This window comes from Lichenostomus cassidix, chromosome 24, assembly GCF_008360975.1.
Source record: "Lichenostomus cassidix isolate B80296 chromosome 24, HeHo_3.0, whole genome shotgun sequence".
Lineage (NCBI taxonomy): Eukaryota > Metazoa > Chordata > Aves > Passeriformes > Meliphagidae > Lichenostomus > Lichenostomus cassidix.
Window position 1 is genome coordinate 3,872,101 of NC_139504.1, and position 18,181 is coordinate 3,890,281.

General features: G+C 43.2%; 1 protein-coding gene across 4 annotated transcripts in view; it reads left to right on the forward strand.

Moving 5' to 3' along the window:
• Positions 1-5,974: 5,974 nt before the first annotated feature.
• Positions 5,975-18,181, forward strand: part of LOC146427502 (uncharacterized) — a 91,585-nt gene continuing 79,378 nt past the window's right edge. Inside the window, exons 1-3 of one of the 4 annotated variants that reach the window (XR_014856379.1) lie at positions 5,975-6,378; positions 10,653-10,743; positions 13,933-13,979. Coding sequence is in view for 3 of the 4 variants with exons in the window: in XM_085081739.1 (XP_084937865.1) it covers positions 13,971-13,979 (9 nt within the window). In the remaining variant the exon portion in view is untranslated. The remainder of the gene's footprint in view (positions 6,379-10,652; positions 10,744-13,932; positions 13,980-18,181) is intronic. The other 3 variants (XM_085081739.1, XM_085081738.1, XM_085081740.1) reach the window with 3 other exon arrangements.

Here is an 18,181-nt window from a genome sequence, read left to right on the forward strand (position 1 = left end):
AGAGCCACATCCTGCCAAGGTGCTGAATCATTCCCCAAAATAAATCCCCTCAGGCACCTGCAGCATCCCCCATCCCACAGAGCCAGGGAGAATTCCAGCTTCCCAGAGGCAGGGATGCAGCCAGAGGTGTCCTTTCAACCAACCCCATGCAGTGAGAAAGGAGAGCAACAGCTGCTGAGTCATCAGGCAGCACTTCTGTGTCAAGGTGTTCACCCAAAAAAGCTGGAATTGGGCTGGATTTGCTCAGCTTGGGCAGCAGGAGAGGATAGAGGCTGTAATAATAAAACAAAAGGGGCAGGTTCAGGTGGTTTTGGTAAGCTCTGTGTGTTTTTGGCACTGCTATGTCTTTGAGTGTGTGTATAAATGAATATATTTATTTTTTATTGCTTTTCTCTATTTTTTTTTCATTTTACTCTGTCTCAGTCACCGCTTTTTGTTTTGTTTTTATCCTCTTTTTCTATCCTGCTGCAGTCTGCAGGCAGCTCCTCAGCCAGGGCACAATCCTGCCATGCAAACTGCCCTGAACTTCAAAAGAGATCACATTGTCCTCCTCCTTTATTTCACCGACGCTCACAATACCTTGAAGAAATCACAGTTTTTTTTCAGGAGGGATTCAACTCCCAGCCTGCAAATCGGGTTTTCCAAGCTGCATCTTCCTTTTTATTGTATTTTATTTTATTTTATTTTATTTTATTTAATCCCAACCTTGCAGAGGGAAAACCCTCAGTTTTGGGATCATGACAACAAAGCCTCACAAACCTCTCTCCTCACCCCAAAGAACCACCCAACCCCAACTAATACTTTAATGACTCCTTCTCCTACCGAGGAAACAAATCCAGGGTTGCACACACAAACACACACGCACCAACAACAAAAAAAAAAAATCTATATTTTTTTTTTTTTAAAAAAAAAAAGGAGCTAGAGGCTGAGGAGGACCTCGTCTGGTCAATGAAAGAAAGAGACGGATGTCTGGTGCCATGGCAATGGAGCAGGGATTACTTTGCACTGGAAAATAGGTTCTTTTTTTTTTTTTTTTCCTCTTTTTTTTTTTTTCTATTCCAGTTTTTTTTTTTTTTTTTTTCTCAGGCAGCTAAGAGTTGTCAGTGAGTCTGAGAGGCCCATTTAGAGGAAAACGAGCCTCTGAGGAGAATTGAATGCTTGCTTTCAGCGGCTGCTGCTTGAACAGTCTGCTTTGCTTCTCGGGCAAGGCAGGATGCAAACACCAGGATTTGTTTGGAGCACTTTTTCCCAGTCCCTGTTTGTGTGCATATGTGTGTTAGAGCCATAAAAAACAGAGGCTGGGAGGCTGGGGGAAAAATATATATTTATTATATTATATTATATTAATTCTATTATATTATATTATATTATATTAATTCTATTATATATAATATTATATAAATTCTATTATATATAATATTATATTTATTCTATTATATATAATATTATATTTATTCTATTATATATTATATTATATTTATTCTATTATATATTATATTATATACATTCTATTATATATTATATTATATACATTCTATTATATATTATATTATATTTATTCTATTATATATTATATTATATACATTCTATTATATATATTATATTATATACATTCTATTATATATATTATATTATATACATTCTATTATATATATTATATTATATACAAAGCTACATTTAATTGGAAAATCTATTTAAGCTAGGCTGGGATATTGTGGATGATTCCATGAGAATTTATCACTTTATTGTCTGATTTGGGGCATATTTAGCATTTTCTTGCCATCAAGGCTGGATTTTGACCAAGATGAATTCATTGCATTGAGTGCAAGTCAAGAGGTTTTGTGACAAAAGGGATTTTTGGGTGGAAAAGGTTGATTTGTGGAGATTCTTCCCTGGGATTGTTCTCCTTCCTCCTTACCCCCAACTCTGAATGGTTTGGGGTTTGTTTGTTGGTTTATTTGGGTTTGGTTTTTTGTTGGTTTTTTGTTTGTTTGTTTGTTTGTTTTTTAACAAATCACTAAGTTTCGAATCGTAGAAAATATTTTTGGTCAACATTTGGAAAATCCATCTTGTTTAACAAAGAAATTGGCCAATGGAAACCAAACCAAAGGGATGCTATTTTTAAGTTGTTTTTTTTTTCTGCCTTTTTGAATTTCTGAACTTTTAAAGTATTTTTTGGCTGGTTTTTTTTTTTTTTTTGTTACCTCTTGGGGTGAAGGAAAGGCTTCTTGCCTGTCTGCCAGCCAAGAGATGAAGGTGTTCTCTGCTCTGTGAATCATCCACCCACCAGGCTCCAGACAAGCAGATCCCAAGTAGATTATTTCGAGCAGGTAAAAATGGAATAAAAAGCCCTTCCTGTGACATTGCTGGGCTGATCCAGGGAGTCCCAGGAAATTCCCCTCAATTTCCCACCCCAGAATGTTCCTTCCCATCACACCTAGGAGTTATTTCCACTGCAAAATATGATTTTTTTTCAGTGCTTTGAGCTTTTTCTCATGGATTTTGGGGGGATTGGGTTGATTTCTCCCATTTTAAGGCCTTGTAAGAATTCTTTTGCAGTCTGGGTCATTCAAACACTGATTTCACTGACACCAACCATCCCACAAATTGCAAAATATTTACTTTCTGCTGCTTTTTACCTCGGTAAAAATGCCTCAATATGTGAGGAAAAATACGTTTTTAAGATATGTTAATCTCACACGCCTTTTGCATGGCAGGGCCACAGGAAAGCCTGGAAATCTGGCTGTAATATTTCGTGCTCTCTGTCCTTTCTGAGCTCTGGAAATGGAATGTGGCTCCTTTCTCCTGTCTGCAGTGAAAAATAGCTCTTCTCTTTGATCTTTCCCTGCATTTGCTAAAAAGTAACCAAAAATAATCCTTTTTTTTTCTGTGTGTGTGTGTGTGTCTGTGTGTGTGTTGGGGGGTAGGTGGTGAAATGTGCCAGGATTTTTTAAAAAATTAAAACATTTTAAAATGTGACCCTCCTTTTCAGCGATTCCGAACTGTGAAACAGAAAAATCTCTGTCCAGGTAAAAAATTTGAGTTGTCATAGCAACAGCAGGATGGCTATTTATTTTTGGATTTCCATTTTCACTGATTTATTTAACACATTGACAATCCATTTATAATGAAGAGGAATTCAAGAGGGTTTTTTGTTTTCTGCCTGGGTTTATACTGAGCCAAGCTTGGGTTACTTTTTCACCAGAGGAAAAATAAGCAAAGATGAAAGAGGTAAATAAAAAAGGAAACCTTGTGGCTTTCGGGGGCTTTTCTTGTTAGGCAAATAGGGAGAGTGAAACACGACTGCCTTGTTGATTTTTGTCTTTTAGAGGAACCTTAGAGTGTAAAACAGAACAAAGCTCGGAGCAGCTGGGAGGCACAGATGCTCACCTCCACCTGCCCTCCATCCCTGAGAGCTCAGCAGAGCCTTTGCAAGGAGTTCCTCTGCTCCATCTCCCTGCAGGGCCAGGAAAAAAAACCCAAAGCCAAGGATAAAATCCCAATTTCTCCTTTTGGGGCTGACCTCTGCGGTGTTTGTGCACAACTGAGGATTTTTGTAAAAATCCAGATTGGGATTTGGGGAGCCCAAACACACATTTGGGTAGGGTGCCAGGATGATCCAGCTGGCCTTGGCTGATTTTTGGGGTGTTTGTGGCCCAAAGGGCTGTGCTGTGTTTTGGAGGGGCTGGTTTGTCCCCCTGGCCAGGGATGTGTCTGGAATTTAGGATTGGAGTTATCTTGGGTTCAGCCAGCTCTGCATCCCAGCAGAGGCACCACAGAGTCAGAGGTGCTTGGGGTTTTCCTGCCTTACAGCAGCAAAACACCCAGGAAATTCCTGGAATTTAGGAATTCTCGTGTCTCTTCCTCCCTGGAGGTTCCGTTTCACTGCATGCCTTTGCCATCACCTTTACCTGCCACAATTAAACTTTGGGATTTGGTGACTTGAAAGGAGATTGGGAGGTTTTGGGGCAGGTTTTGCAGAAGGGAGAGGTGAAATCCCAGTGGAATAACTCAGGGAAGGCAAAGCCAGCAGATTCCTGCTGCAGAACCTGTCTGGGAGTGTGGAGATGAAGCAAATCTCTGCCTGGGTTTTCTCCCTGCAATTGCTCTGCAGATTGGCTCCTCTCTGGGATTTGTTTCCTGGGATGGATTTGGGTGACTGAGATGGATGGCTTTGAACAGAATCAGGGAAAATTGTGAGCCTGGCAGGTACTGGGGGAAATCTCCAATGGTTTTCTCCCATTTTTGCTGCTTGTGGCATCAATCTGAGCTGGTTTTCAGGACAGGAGGGCAACACCTGACCTAAGAATTGCAATTTTTGAAGCCAAACCTGTTAATTCTTGAATCACGGGCTTGGTTTTGAACCAGGCGCTCCAGGAAAAGGTGAGGTTAGGAAAAAGAGTAAAAAACCAAGTGATATTTGTGGCTGAAATCTCAAGCCTGGAGGGAGGAGAGTTTCCCCCCTTTCTCCTGGTGGAGCATCCTGCTTGCAAATTGTCTTTTGGGGGCTGGGAGTAGTGGGGGGGGGGGAAGGGTGGGAAAACCCAAGGAATCAACTTCCAGACATAACTACAATATGGACAAGTCATAAACATTATTAAAGCAAGTCTATCCCTGCAGGGCAGGTTTTTTTGCTCATAATGCTTTCCTGATTGCGCTTCCGCAGCGCCGGGGCAGTGAATAGGGAGCTGATTATCCATGGCCCGTGATCTACAGCAGCGTAAAACTGCTGCCTTTGTGCTCCAGGGGGGAACTTTGCATATTTACAGCCAGGGAACAGCCATCCTGCCCCTGGCTGCACCCTCAGATGCTCAGGGGCTGGCAGTGGGGGGTTTGGCTGGGGCGCTGCTCGTGTCCCCCATTGCCATTGCAAGACCTGCCCTGTTTGTCCTCTTAAATAGACAGGGGGAGGAAATGGGCCACGGGGTGGAATCCCAGCCTGGCTGAGCCACTGAAATCCTGGGGAAGTGGGAGGATCAGGGGGTCAGAGCTGCTTCTAAAAAGGCAGAATATAGGGGGAAATATTATTATTATTATTATTATTATCATTATCATTATCATTATTTTTATGTTATTATTATCATTATCATTATTTTTTGTTATTATTATTATCATTATCATTCTTATTTTATCTTCTTCTTCTTCTTCTTATTGATTCTGTGACATATTAGCAGAATCGCCACTAATTTCCTTAAGAAAACAAAACGTGAGAGAAACCCAAGTGCTTCTACAAAATGCTCTCCTGGAGCCACTTGTGCAGCTCAGCTCAGCTCTCATAGAATATCTGAGTTGGAAGGAACCCTCAGGGATCAAAAGTAGCACTGATTTTGGTTCAATATTCCATGTACAGCATGGAAGATTCCAAATCAGATCTGTGGTCATTAGTCAGTAAAAAACTGATTTTATACATTGTTCAATATTCCATGTACAGCATGGAAGAATCCAAATCAGATCTGTGGTCATCATTCAGAAAAAAACCTGATTTTATACATTGTTCAATATTCCATGTACAGCATGGAAGAATCCAAATCAGATCTGCGGTCATTAGTCAGGAAAAAACTGATTTTATCCAAAGATTAGTTCTGGTAAAAATCCCCCATAAAAGACCCATTGTGCTGATCCAGTCAGAGCAGCAGAGAGTTTTTAAACAGATGCTCAAGGTGCAGTCGTTTCATTATTCAATTATGACAGAATTTTCCCCAACAACTTAATGAACATTCATTTGTGATGTATTAAACCATTTTTTTTTCCTGTTGAACATAAAGATCAGTGCTAGGAGCTATACATTCTGGGAGATAATTGCACCGTGTAATTCTGGTGCTGCAACAATTTATATTGAAATATTGATGGATATGTTCCAACATTCTTTTTTTTTTATTCTTTCTGCAAGCATATTTCATAATCTTTTAAATATCTCTCCCCTGAAAACTTTAATGTAAAGTACAAATCCTCTTATGTAAGAGAAGTTTAATGCATCTGGAAACTGCTAACCAAACAAAGGCATTTTGAGCAGTTTCTGTTCTCAGAAATAAAAGAAATTGGTAACAGAAGGTATTGTAAATATGAATTTATGAGGAATATGCAACAGCAGAAGGGCATGACTGAGGAAAAGTTCAGGGCTCCCCTTAAATAGCAGAAATACAAAATATCTTTTCTGATTTTTCATTAGCACAACTAAGAATCAAACCCCTTCCACTTTCAAACAGGAACTTATGCCAAGTGACATTCTACATAACCTCCTTAGGAGAAACCCTCTGGAGTTTTGCTCTGAGTGGTTCCAGCATTGACCCAAGACTGAAATCAAGAAATGGAGATGCAGTGAGGTTGTCCAGAGCAGTGAGGAGCATCCCAGAGAAGGAACCTTGCTCAGAAACAGAGGTGGGAACAGTTCATCCAAGGGGTTGGTGTGCTTGCTGTGAACATCAAACCTCAGGCAAACAAATAATAGAAATACAAATATTAATATTATCAATAATACAGTCAAATAAATAATTATGAATACTTAATAATACATTAATAAGTAGCCAGGATGAAGCATTTTGTGGTGAATTTATACCAAGTGTGCAGAAAACTGTTGGGTTTGCTCTAGGAGGGAAGTGTTGGGAGATCCCTGAGTGCTGAGAGCTTTGTTTGCACTTTGGGGTTAATTGGCACAGAGGAGCTGAGGGGTTTACCTGTACCATGTATATTTTTTACCTTGGTTCCTGGTGTGGGAACAGAACAGAAACTGGAGAGAAAGACCTGTGAGATCCATGGATGCTCCAGGATGTGTCCAGATGTGACCTCAGTGCAGTTTGTCTCTGGTGCCCTGGGCTGCTCTGAGCTCACCATGCAGGATGTTCTCTGCTCACCTGCAGAATTCCCTTCCCTGCCTTTGTCTCTCTTTTGATGCCTCTTTCCTTCTTTTTTGCCCTTCTTTCTGCATCCCTGGCAGATTTGTGGCTCAGGAGCAGAGTGGGGAGAGTGTTGTGGTGATGCCTGATGATTTTTGCCTTTCTTTTTTATATATCCTTTTATATTTTTTCAGTACCCTTTTATATATTTTCTGTAACCAAGGCCAGGCTGGGTGGAGCTCTGAGCACCCAGAGGTGTCCCTGGGTGTGGAGCAAGGTCACCTTTGAGGTCCTTTCCACCCCAGGCTATTCTGTGCTGAAATCTTCAGCAGGACTTGTCCAGGCAATATTCAGAACCCCCTTGGCTGTCCCAAGCTGTGTCTGGGATGTCCTGTGGCTGACAGTGAGCCAGGATCAGCCTGGCTTCCCTCCAGCTCATCCCTAACCCAACTGGGTGGGTTCTCTCTTTGGGAATGGTGCTGATATTCCCAATCCCAGTGTCCTGAGCCCATTCTCCCCTGGAGCTGCTGGGGATTGCTGCAGCCTTGCCCTGCCAGCAGGGATGTTGCCCAAGCAGTGCCCACCCAGGGCTGAATGCCATCCTTTCCAGGTACAGATCATGTCCTGAGCTGTGCCAGGCACTGTGCTTGTGCCTCAGTGCTGCTGGTGAGCAAAAAAATGAGCTCTCTCTATATAAATATATATATGTATATATATATTTCCCAGGGGTGTGCATGGATAAAATAATATATATATTTTATATATATATATAGAGAGAGAGAGAGAGTCATATATATTACATTATATAATGTAATATATAATATATATATAATTATATATATTCCCAAGGGTGTGCATGGATAATGTAATATATATTATATATATATATATATATATATATATATATATATATAATGTAATATATATTACATACTACATATATACTACTATATATAATACATACTATATATATATATGTAAATATATCTATTTTCTCAGGGGTATTCATGGATAATGTAATATATATAATATATATGTATAACGTAATATATATTACATTATATAATGTAATATGTACTATATATATAAATATATCTATATTCTCAGGGGTGTTCATGGATAATGTAATATATATAATATATATAAATAATATTATATATATGTATATAAATATATATATTTATACATTTATATATTTATCTATTTATCTATTTATATATTTATATATATATTCTCAGGGTGTTCATGGATAATGTGCCACCTTGGGATGGTCCTGGGGATGCTAACAAGGCACCCAGAGCTGCCCAAAGCATTCTGGCAGCCAGCAAGGAGTGGCAAACCCATTCCTGCCTTCCTCCCTCAACTCCTCACGCTCCTTTTGGGCACATCCACGAGAGGAGCAAGATGCAAAACCCTGCCAGAGCTTCTCGCAGAACGGATGACATTTCTATTGTTGTGCCCTTTGCTGCTCCAAACACACCACCGCCTTGCCTCGCTAGCCCAGGGCGAGCGCTAATCAGCAGTTTGGTGGGCAGCCTGCCATCTGAGAGGGGCGACACAAACACAGACAGTTTGTGCAGCATCCAGCAGCCCTGCAGAGCAGCATTCCCAGCTGGGAGGATGGCAGTGTGTCTGTCTCCTGAGCGGCTGTGCGTTGGCATGGGGAGGAGAAGTGACAGCGTTCAATGCGATGGGTTTGGGGTAAATGGAGGTGGGATGTGGAGCTGCTCTGAGCTGGTTTGCAGATGTAGGTCACTGGTGGAAATGGTGGAAGCTCTGGGGGTCACCAGATTGGATCAGCGGGGCTGAGACCCTGTGGGAATGTTCTCCAGGAGGAGTTTTCCTTCTCCTTCTATCCTCTGGGGCATCACCAAAGGCTCTTTGGTCCCACTGGCACCAGGGAAGATGAGGAGTTAGAATTCCTGGATTTTCTTCTGGGCAATTTGCCTTTTTGTGTGCTCAGCATCACCTCGTGTGTGCACCAGGAGTTTTATTTCATTGGTATCTCAGGATTAAGGGAAGTTCTGGTTGGATTTAGGGGAGGAGGAACCCCAAACCTGGGAGAGTGCTGCAGCTCAGTGAGGTTCTGGAATCTCTAATCCTGAGGATCTTCAGGCTCATGAGGATACAGCAGATTCCCATTTTAGATTAACTATTATTTTAGTGATGGTTCAGGTGCCTTCCAGCCATCTTTCCCACCCTCTGCACTGTTTTCCTCCAAAGCTCTGTGGCTCCTCTGAGTTTTTTCTGGATTTGCAGGCAGGTGAGGTGTAACCTCTCCATCCTCATCCTCACCTCCAGCAGCATCCAAAGTGCCATTTCCTGCCTTTTTTTGGCTCTTTGATGCACAACCCTTCCCTCTTTCCGTGCATCCCTTTCCCATTTGCTTCTTCATCCCTCAGATTGGATTTTTCTTGCTGTGTTTGAGGGAAAACACAGCCTGTGGGTGTTCCATATAAACAATTACCTTTCAAAACTCCCAAAAACGGGCTGGCAGTGTGGATGCTTGCTAAAAATAAAGAGGAATCTTCGGGTGTACAAATAAAATCTGAGTTCTTCCTGGAAAGCTGGCCTTTATCCCAGGCTTTTTGAAGGATAATCATCTTTCCAGGAGAGGTTTTCATGGCCTATAGAATACACTTTATATTTCACTGTGTAATGGAACCTTCCCTGCACTCAAGGAAAACAATTTACAGAGCTAATTGCTGAACTCTGCAGATATAATCCTCGAAAATGGGTTCTGTTAGATAAGAGTTTATGTTTAAAAAAAAAAAAAAAAGAAGAAGAAGAAATGTTCTAGAGGAAAATTATTGTTTAGGGAACATTGATTTGCATGAATTAATGTTTTCACTTCAGCTGAGAGTTAAAAATGGATACTTAAGCTAAGCCCCACTTTAGTGTAACACAAATGCTTCATTAGTTATGGTGTGAGCTGAAACCCATTGTTTGTTTGCTTTTTTTTCATGCCCTCCAACTTCAGCTGGCACCGAGTCAAACCATCCCAAAGATTTCATTTTTTTTCGAATTAAACAAGAAAAAAAAATAAGAACTAAGGAAAAAAAAAAAAAAGAAAAAAAGCTCTGCATGGACTGTTCTCATTGTTCCTCAGTGATTCCGTTTAGACAATGCTCTCCACCCTCCTGTCTCAGCCTACTTATCAGGGAAATTAGGGGAGGTGGTGATGATCTCACCTGACACGGTTGTGGCAGCCAGGAGCTGATGAGTATTTGCAGAGTACAATATTTGTACAGAGGTGCTGCAGGAGCAGCCATCTGTCACAGCTCTCAGCTAAACTCTGCTGGGAGCATTTTGGGGCTGGGGGAGCTTGGGAAGAATTTGGGGTTTGCCTGCTGGGTTTAGGGTTTGGGGTTTAATTCTGAATTTAGCTGCCAGTTCTTTATTGTCCCCTTAATCTGGGTTGTGGCACAAAGTGAGGGTTCAGCACTGTTCAGGAGGTGTTAATAACAAACCAGACACAATATTTAATTGAGTTTAAATCCATTTTCTCTGAATTGGTGGTGGATTGAGGGAGAAGGAATAAATCCCAGCGTTATAAAGCCACCCTGCAGAATACAGGCTAGGTGGATTTGTTTTCCACAGTTTTCTGCAATTATCCTGTCATTTCTGTGTTGTGTTCACCTTGGTTATGTTCAGAGGAAGGTTTTGGAATCATGGATATCCAAAGAGGAAAAACTAAGGGAAATATTCCCATTGAGGCCACTCCCAGCAGGTGACCAGAGCTGGGCTCTCCAGCCATTAACACCTGAGGAAAATCTGGAGATCCTTTCTAATTCCACCACGAATTTCCTTCTTTTCCAGGGTCTGCAGTGCTGGTGAAATCCCTTTTGGGAATTCCACAGAAAAACTCCTCCTTCCCAATGCCCAGCAGCCAAGGAGGAGCTGTGCAGAGGTGAGATGCTCCATCAGTCACCTGGAGGGATGAGTTTTGTTGGGAATTAACTCATAATTAAGAGCCCAGGAACGTTTTAACTCTGATATATTTGTATTGTGATAGATCACACAAATCTATTGCTGCCTCATGGTTACAGCAACCAATTTTTCACTTGAAATTGAGGAACTGGATAATCTTTAAGGACTCTTCCAACCCAAATCATTCCACAATTCCATAAAATTCCTTCCAACCCAAATCATTCCTTCATCCCATGAAATTCCTGGGTGCAAAAAATCCACATTAAGTGGAAAACAAACTCGAGTTTCACTGAGATCATTAAAAACTCTATTTTATTTGCCACCCACCACCCTGCTCAGAAACCTGGATTTATTTCTGAAGTCCTTAATGAAGGATGGGAATTTCATGCCAGGCAGATGCTGTCATTTTCTCCTAGCCCTTCCAGCAAAAACCCACCTGCATTTCGGTGCCTTGGGATGGATTTGAGCAGCATCTCCCTCCTGGGACCTGCAGGATGGGCTGAGTTTAATCCCAAAATTCTGATACAGGAAGAACTCCCTGAAAAAAACAGGAATTTCTGCAGGATTTGGGCAGTAAACAGAGTTTAGGACAGTCTGGATATTTGCTTCAAGCCCCTCTGGCTGTATTTTGAATTTGCTCTGTTCCTGCTTGCTGAACCACTTTCCTTTTCCACCCTGTTTCCCCATGGCAGGAGGAGGAGGAGGAGGGATATTTTGGAAGGTGGGAAGGTGCCACGAATTCCTGCAGGGTTTTTGAGCTCAGAACTCTGAAAAACGTTGAGGTTTTTGAGCTCAGAACTCTCAAAAACGTTGAGGTTTTGAGGTCTCAAACACTGAACCTCTCTAGGATTCCCCACGGAGATTCCCCACCCTCCTACCAGGCATGGCCAAGGTGACAGGATGGAGGTTCCTGCAGGTTTGGGAGGATGAGGGAGTTGGGATTTAGGGACTTCTCCTCCCTTTTCTCAGCAGCAGGGCTTCAGGGAGCCGAAATATTGCCAAAATATTGCCAAAAGATTAGGACTCGAAGTGAATCCTTGGGTTGGATGAAGCTCTGAACACCCTGGGATAGTGGAAGGTGTTCTGTCCATGGAGCTGGAGGAGCTTTAAGGTTCTTTCCAACTCATTCTGGGATTCTAGAAGGCTTGATTTATTTTTTTTTTAATTATTTTTTGTTTCCTCCCAGCATAATGAAATATTCCAAGGGTCTTGTTTCTCCTCTGCCACATGATTTGGTGTGGTTTGGCAGGAATTCCCAGAGGGAGAATCCCCAAAGCTGCCACAGAGTGAAGCCTCTTTTATGGAGGAGTAAACAACTCTCACTTCTACTTTTTGGGTTTTTTTTTTCCTTTTCCCTTGAGCTGAAATTTGGCAAAGTCACTTCCTGTCACCTGGTGAGGCTTGGAACAAGCAGGAAAAAACCCAGGAAAAAAACCCCTCTGGTGTCTGCTGGTTCCTTAGGTGCACCACAGTGCCCACAGCTCCTCTCACCACTCCCAGAGAAAGTTTGTGTAGGTCCTAAAATAATTCCAGGCCTCTGGCCCACAAATATTCCCATTTGGCCAGCCTTATATAGAGTAATTACTGTTTGACATGGCACCGCAGCTGGCTGGGCTTATTTTGGGTCAGGAGATATAAAAAGCTGTTTGTGGAGAAAAAAAATAATATAAATAAGAGAGATGCCTGTGTTTGTTGATCTGACATCCCAAACAAGTGAGTGCAGAGCCTCGTTAATTTGCTTATTCCTTTTTATTTATTTGGCTTTCAGAGTGGTTGGTGAGAGAATTGGTTTGGTAGCAAAAGTATCCAGCCTGGCTAATTTAGATTTGCCTCCAATTACCAAAATTCTAATTATCCCAGGGCGCTGGGGCGATATTGGAACAATTTTATGGGGTGGCAAAAACTCAGGAAAAAAGGGGTCAAAGCTCAATTATGGGAAGTTCATTTCCCTGAGCAGGTGACGGGTGGGAAGAACCACCTTGTCCTCCAAATCCATGGATTTCTGAGCAGGCAGCTCGTTCCCACAGCTCTGCGTGGTGTCAGCAGCGTTTTTTTTTTCAAGTCCAACATCAAAGTCCTTTCTAATTTTAATACCTTTGATATACCCATGGATATTTATACCCCTGGGGTTTATATTTTGCTCATATATGGATATATAGGAGCAAGGGAAAATGGGAATATTGCACAGACATGTGTCTGACCCCAAAACGCAGGGAAACAACTTGTGAAGCTGTTTATGGGACCAGAGCTCGGGAAGTTGGGATTTTCTATCCACTTTTACAGTTTCCCATGCCGGGCTGGTCGTTTCACCTCCCAAATTCCCATCCCACTCCATTTCACAGAAGATCCCCACGTTTTTAGTCATCCTAGGAAATGATTTTGTCCACTGGGATGGAGCAAGTGGCTCTGGATCAGGAATTAGGGGTTTGGTTGCCTTTTTTCTGCTGTTTTTATGGGCTGGGACAATCCTTAGCACTCTGGGGCTTGTAACACCGAGTTACCTTGGCCAGAACTATTCCAGGATGAAACTGAAAATTCGGAGAGCTTTTGGCATGGGAGGAACGGAGCAGCTATGAGAAATATTCCTGTGGTTTGGCTTTCTGCAGGATCCCAATTTTCTGAGGAATTGTAGCGATGGAATGGGGCTGGGAAGCAAACCAGGAGCAGATAGGCAGCGATCAGATCCCTTCAGGGGCAGTTATACAACTGATTCTTTCCTGGAAAAGATTCCAAAATCCACATGGAAAACAATTCCTGGTAACGAAAAAGCCAAGACAAGATTTTTTTGAGGCAAGGCGGATCTGAAAAGGAATAAATTGGGAATTTTCTCGTTAAAACTGGGAAGTCTGAAAGCTGAATGGAGTTTGGGAACGGTTCTGTCAGCCCAGGAGTGGTTCTCAGGTTTCTTGGCTCCTTGTTCTCCATCAGTTGTGCCAGGCAGGTAGGGAATGGAACCCTGGAATGCTGGAATTCTGGAATTATCCTGGAATCCTGGAATGCTGGGCCAGAGGCAGATCCATGCTGATAAGGGAAACAGAACTATGGACACAATTTTCCCCTCTGCTGGGTTTGGGGTTTCCTGTCAGGTGTCCATCATATGGGATAAATATTGTCAATATCCATCATTTTCTTCCTTATATTCATATTTTTCTTCTTGCTGTTACTCCAGGTGCTCCATGCCAGCTCTGACTTCTGGTGGATATTTCCATGTTCCTGGTAAGAATCTAATTATTTTTTCCAACTGCAGCAAATCTGTTGTGTGCAGGCAAATGTTGGGGGTCTAGGAAATAGGAAGGAGAAAAGTTTGAGGCCAAGCTGCCAGGGCTGGAATCTTTTCCATTCTCTAATTACCCAGTGAGAGCTTTCATTTTATTTAAAAAGCTTTTATTGATCAAAAAAGCTTCATTCAGAGGCTCTGCAACAGGTTTAACTCACGGCAGAAGTTCTAATCTGAGTTCGTTTTTATCATTTTTGGATTTTTCTTAATTTCATGCTGCTCTTAAAGGCAACAGGGAAAGACTCAGACGGTGCAGAGACAGAAAAAAATCAGTGTCCAGAAAAATCAGTGTCCAGAAAAATCAGTTCCTTCAGCCCATGGATTCTTCTCAGCTCTGCACCAGTTTGAACAACTGGGAGGAATCCAAACACAGACATCTCGATGTTTCCCAAGCTCCAAAAGAGAGATTTGTTTTGAAGTTGGGTTTAATGTGTCTGTCCAAGGTCAGGGCCGTTTTTGGGAGCTCAGAACATTCTTGCTGCTCTGCCTGAGGATGAAATGTAGATCACAGGAACTGGAGAGAGATCCCAAAATATTTGAAGCTGTTTAAGTAACTGTGGACCCAATTCAGGGTTCTTTGCTGAGTGAGGCCAAGCAGGGATTTGAACCTGATTTTTATGCGTGCTCTTTTCTTCTCTCTCCTCCTTTCAACTCCGAGTTCCATCTCATATTAAAGAAACCATCCCCTTGGATTTCACAAAAATTGATTTATTCAGGTCAGACGCTTTTTAAAAAAAAAATTTTAAACTGACCTGGTGTTTTGTGTCCAGCCACCCCCACCCCTGAAACAAATAAATAGATTTAGCAGTGGAAATTTCCGGAGGAAATCTTCCTATCTCGATCAATAATTTGGATTATTTTACAACTGTTTGGGTTAGAACTCTGCCTAGGTGTGTAATGTAAAGGACAGAGAGCAAGGGGAATGTCCAGGCTGGGAAGATGTGGTGTTTGGGGGACACTGGATGGCTCTGCTGGGTTCATTGACCTCTTGCTGTCCTGGACAGAAAAAGAAACTCCAGTTTTTCTCCCTCAGTCCGGATGCTGACTCACCTGTGTGGGGAGGGAAAACAGCCACAGGGCTGCTCTTTCACTGGTGTCCCAACTGCCCCTGCCAGCCCTGCAGCCCTGGGCAGTGAGGAGTCACTCACCCTCTCCTGGTGCCCCAGGTCTCCATCACTGCTGACTGAGTTCCTTTCCCACTTTGTTCCAAAGTCAATTTTGGGTGTTTGGTGTTGATGTTTCATTGATGCCCAGTGGCAATTCCAGCCTGTTTTCTGTCCTTTCCCTGTGCCTGTTCCCAAACCCTGAACTGCTCTCAGCACTGCTGACTTGTCCCAGTGCTGCTGTGCTTCACTGCCCACTTTTAGGATTTCTCCAGGGGAAGGAACAAACCCCTGTTCCCAAATTCCTGCAGCCTGGCCGTGCCCAAGCAGCTCTGCCTGTCCCCAGCCATTTGAGGTGTGTCCCCACCCTCTCTGCCTGCTCCTCAAGGCTTCCAGATGGGGAAATTCTGGAGGTTTTAGGAACCATCACTCCCAGAGCTCTGCGTGCTGCGGCGCTTTCCTTATTCCCAGTGAAACCCAGCCCACCAGTTCAGCCAGGGGACACCAGTTCAGCCAGGCTGCTGGGAAGGATTTAGCCCTGATGAGTGCCCAGGCAGGCTGCTGATGCTCCTGGATGTCCAACCCTGCCATCCATCCATCCATCCATCCATCCATCCATCCATCCATCCATCCATCCTCATCTCCGTGGGCTTGGCTCATTCCCGCCGCCGGGAATGCAGAGACACAGGGAGACAGGGCTGGAATGCAAATGCAGCTCTGCACAGCTCCATTCCCTCAGCAGCTATTGATTCCGTGTCTGGCTGCTCTCCCCTGCTAACAGGCCATAGGCAGGGTGAGGAGGAGGAGGAGGAAAACCTGTCACGATGGTTCGATGTGACTGCAGAGCCAATGGGAGGAGAAAGCAGTGCGTTGGGCTGGGAGAGCAGGGCTGGGGGGATCTTAGCAACAGCACCGAGCAGCTCTGCCCCCTCCCAGCCTGCAGCCAGGCTGGAAAGTTCCTGACGATGTCCCTTAATGTGTTTGTCTCGCTCATGCCAAGTGGGTACGTGATCTGGGTGACTTTGCCGCTCTGTCCCTCTCCCCCGTGCTCCTCTGGAAAGGGTGGAAGGGAACCTTGGCTTTATCTCTGCGGGTAAAACCAACACGTTAAAGAGATCAGCTTTAAGGCAAGGTGAAGAGATCAGCTGCTCGATTTGGGGCTGTGCAAAGCCTGAGAACAAAAGGGAGTTGGATATTCTCTCTTGGAGGTTGGTGTCTTGCTGATCACACCTTTCCAGGGCTGTCTGGTGTCCCAACAGCCACTTCCATGTGCCAGTGGCAGCTGGACACCTGGACTGTGCTCCCCTCTCTGCTGAGGATAAATATATATTCACTTTCCTTCTGTGAAGCAGGTGAATCCCCACCCTTCCAAACCCAGGGCGCTCTGGTGGGGAAGGAAATCTTTCTCAGTGAAACCTCTCTGTGAGCTGTGCTGCCCAAGGCACCATCCTGCCTCACTCCTTATAGCAAGAATTGCTCTTTCTGCCTCTCTGCCTCTCCTTGCTCAATCTATCACTGCTTTAACCAACCCCAAAATGAAAATGGTAGTGAAATTTATCCAAATCTTGGGGCCATTTACTGGAGACAAACGCTGGCACTTCCAGCACTGTGACCTTCACTGTCCTCCCCTCACCTGCCACCTCCTCCTGCTCAGCAGCATCCCTAAATTCCTCCCAGGATTTGCATGCTGCTCCAGCCCAGGGTCTGTCCAGACAGCAGGGCCAATAATAGCAGCAGCGGCGGGACTGAGATCCATCGGCCTGGCGAGGGTGGCGATCGCGTCTGGGTCAGGGAGCCTTCAGCTGCAGTGGCAGGGAATTTAGTCAGCTGTCATCGCTTCTTAATTAAAAATAGCTGAGACTCACTCACATTCCTTTGCTCTGCGCTGGCTCGTTTGTCATCTTGTCCTCTGCTCCTCAGCAGAGCCCCTGAACACCTTGAGGAGAGGCAGAGGGGGAATTCCTGCGGCAGGTGAGGGGAGAGGGGAGACATCATCCCTGCCCTGAGCTGCTCCTTGGCCCAGGAGTTGAGCAGGGCTCAGGGGGGATGAAGACACAGAGTAAAATGTATTTATTTTCTATTTATATATATATAAAACCCCCCATTTTCTATTTTTTTATATATATATTTATAAAAATATATATATATAAAATATATATATAAAATAAAATATATATGTTTTTATATATATATATATAAACCTATTTTATATTTATTTATATATAAACCCATTTTATATTTACTAATATATAAACTCATTTTATATTTTTTTATATATATAAACCCATTTAATGTTTATATATATATATAAAAATGCCCACGGGAGTGTCAGGAATAAATCAAACATTACCTGCCCTGGGGCTACAGGAAACTTCCCTTGTGGACAAACCAACTTCCATTTTTGCATCTCGAGTTTCCAGCCTCTTCCTCTCCCAAAGAATTTTTTTTTTTTTTCTGTCTGAGCCAGCCAGACCTTTCCTATGTCCATAAGTGATTGGATTCCTAATTCCATGCTCAATGGAATTTGGTGCTATCTGTGATTGCTATCACCTTCCAGCAGGTTTCAATCATTTATTTGGGATATTCCTGAGGGGACAGGGAGGTTACCCAGAGGTCCAGGAGCTGCAGAGGGAAAGAAATAGCAGGTTGGAATATCATTACTGGAGGAAAAAGTATCTCACTCCCCGTGCCAAAAAGAAAAAAAAAAAAGGATTTACTGTGATTCTCACTAATGCTCAGAGCCGAGGGACACTTTTGGCATGGTGAGAAATTTTCTGGCTTCCTTTTTTGCAAGTAAATCAGAGGTGGAAGGGCATTAGGCTGCCTGACTTCCTGAACTGGAAGTTGCATCCGGATTAGCATATTTAATTGGCCGGGGTTGGCCTGATTTCCATGAGTTTCACTAATCCATTTTCGAAGCTGGTTATGTATTTAGCCTGCACGGCCTTGGGTGGTGCTGAATCCCTGCTTTGAGGCATTTATTGTCAGGGAAAGTCCATCCAGGATGTCCTGAACAACACCAGCCACCTGCCCAGGGA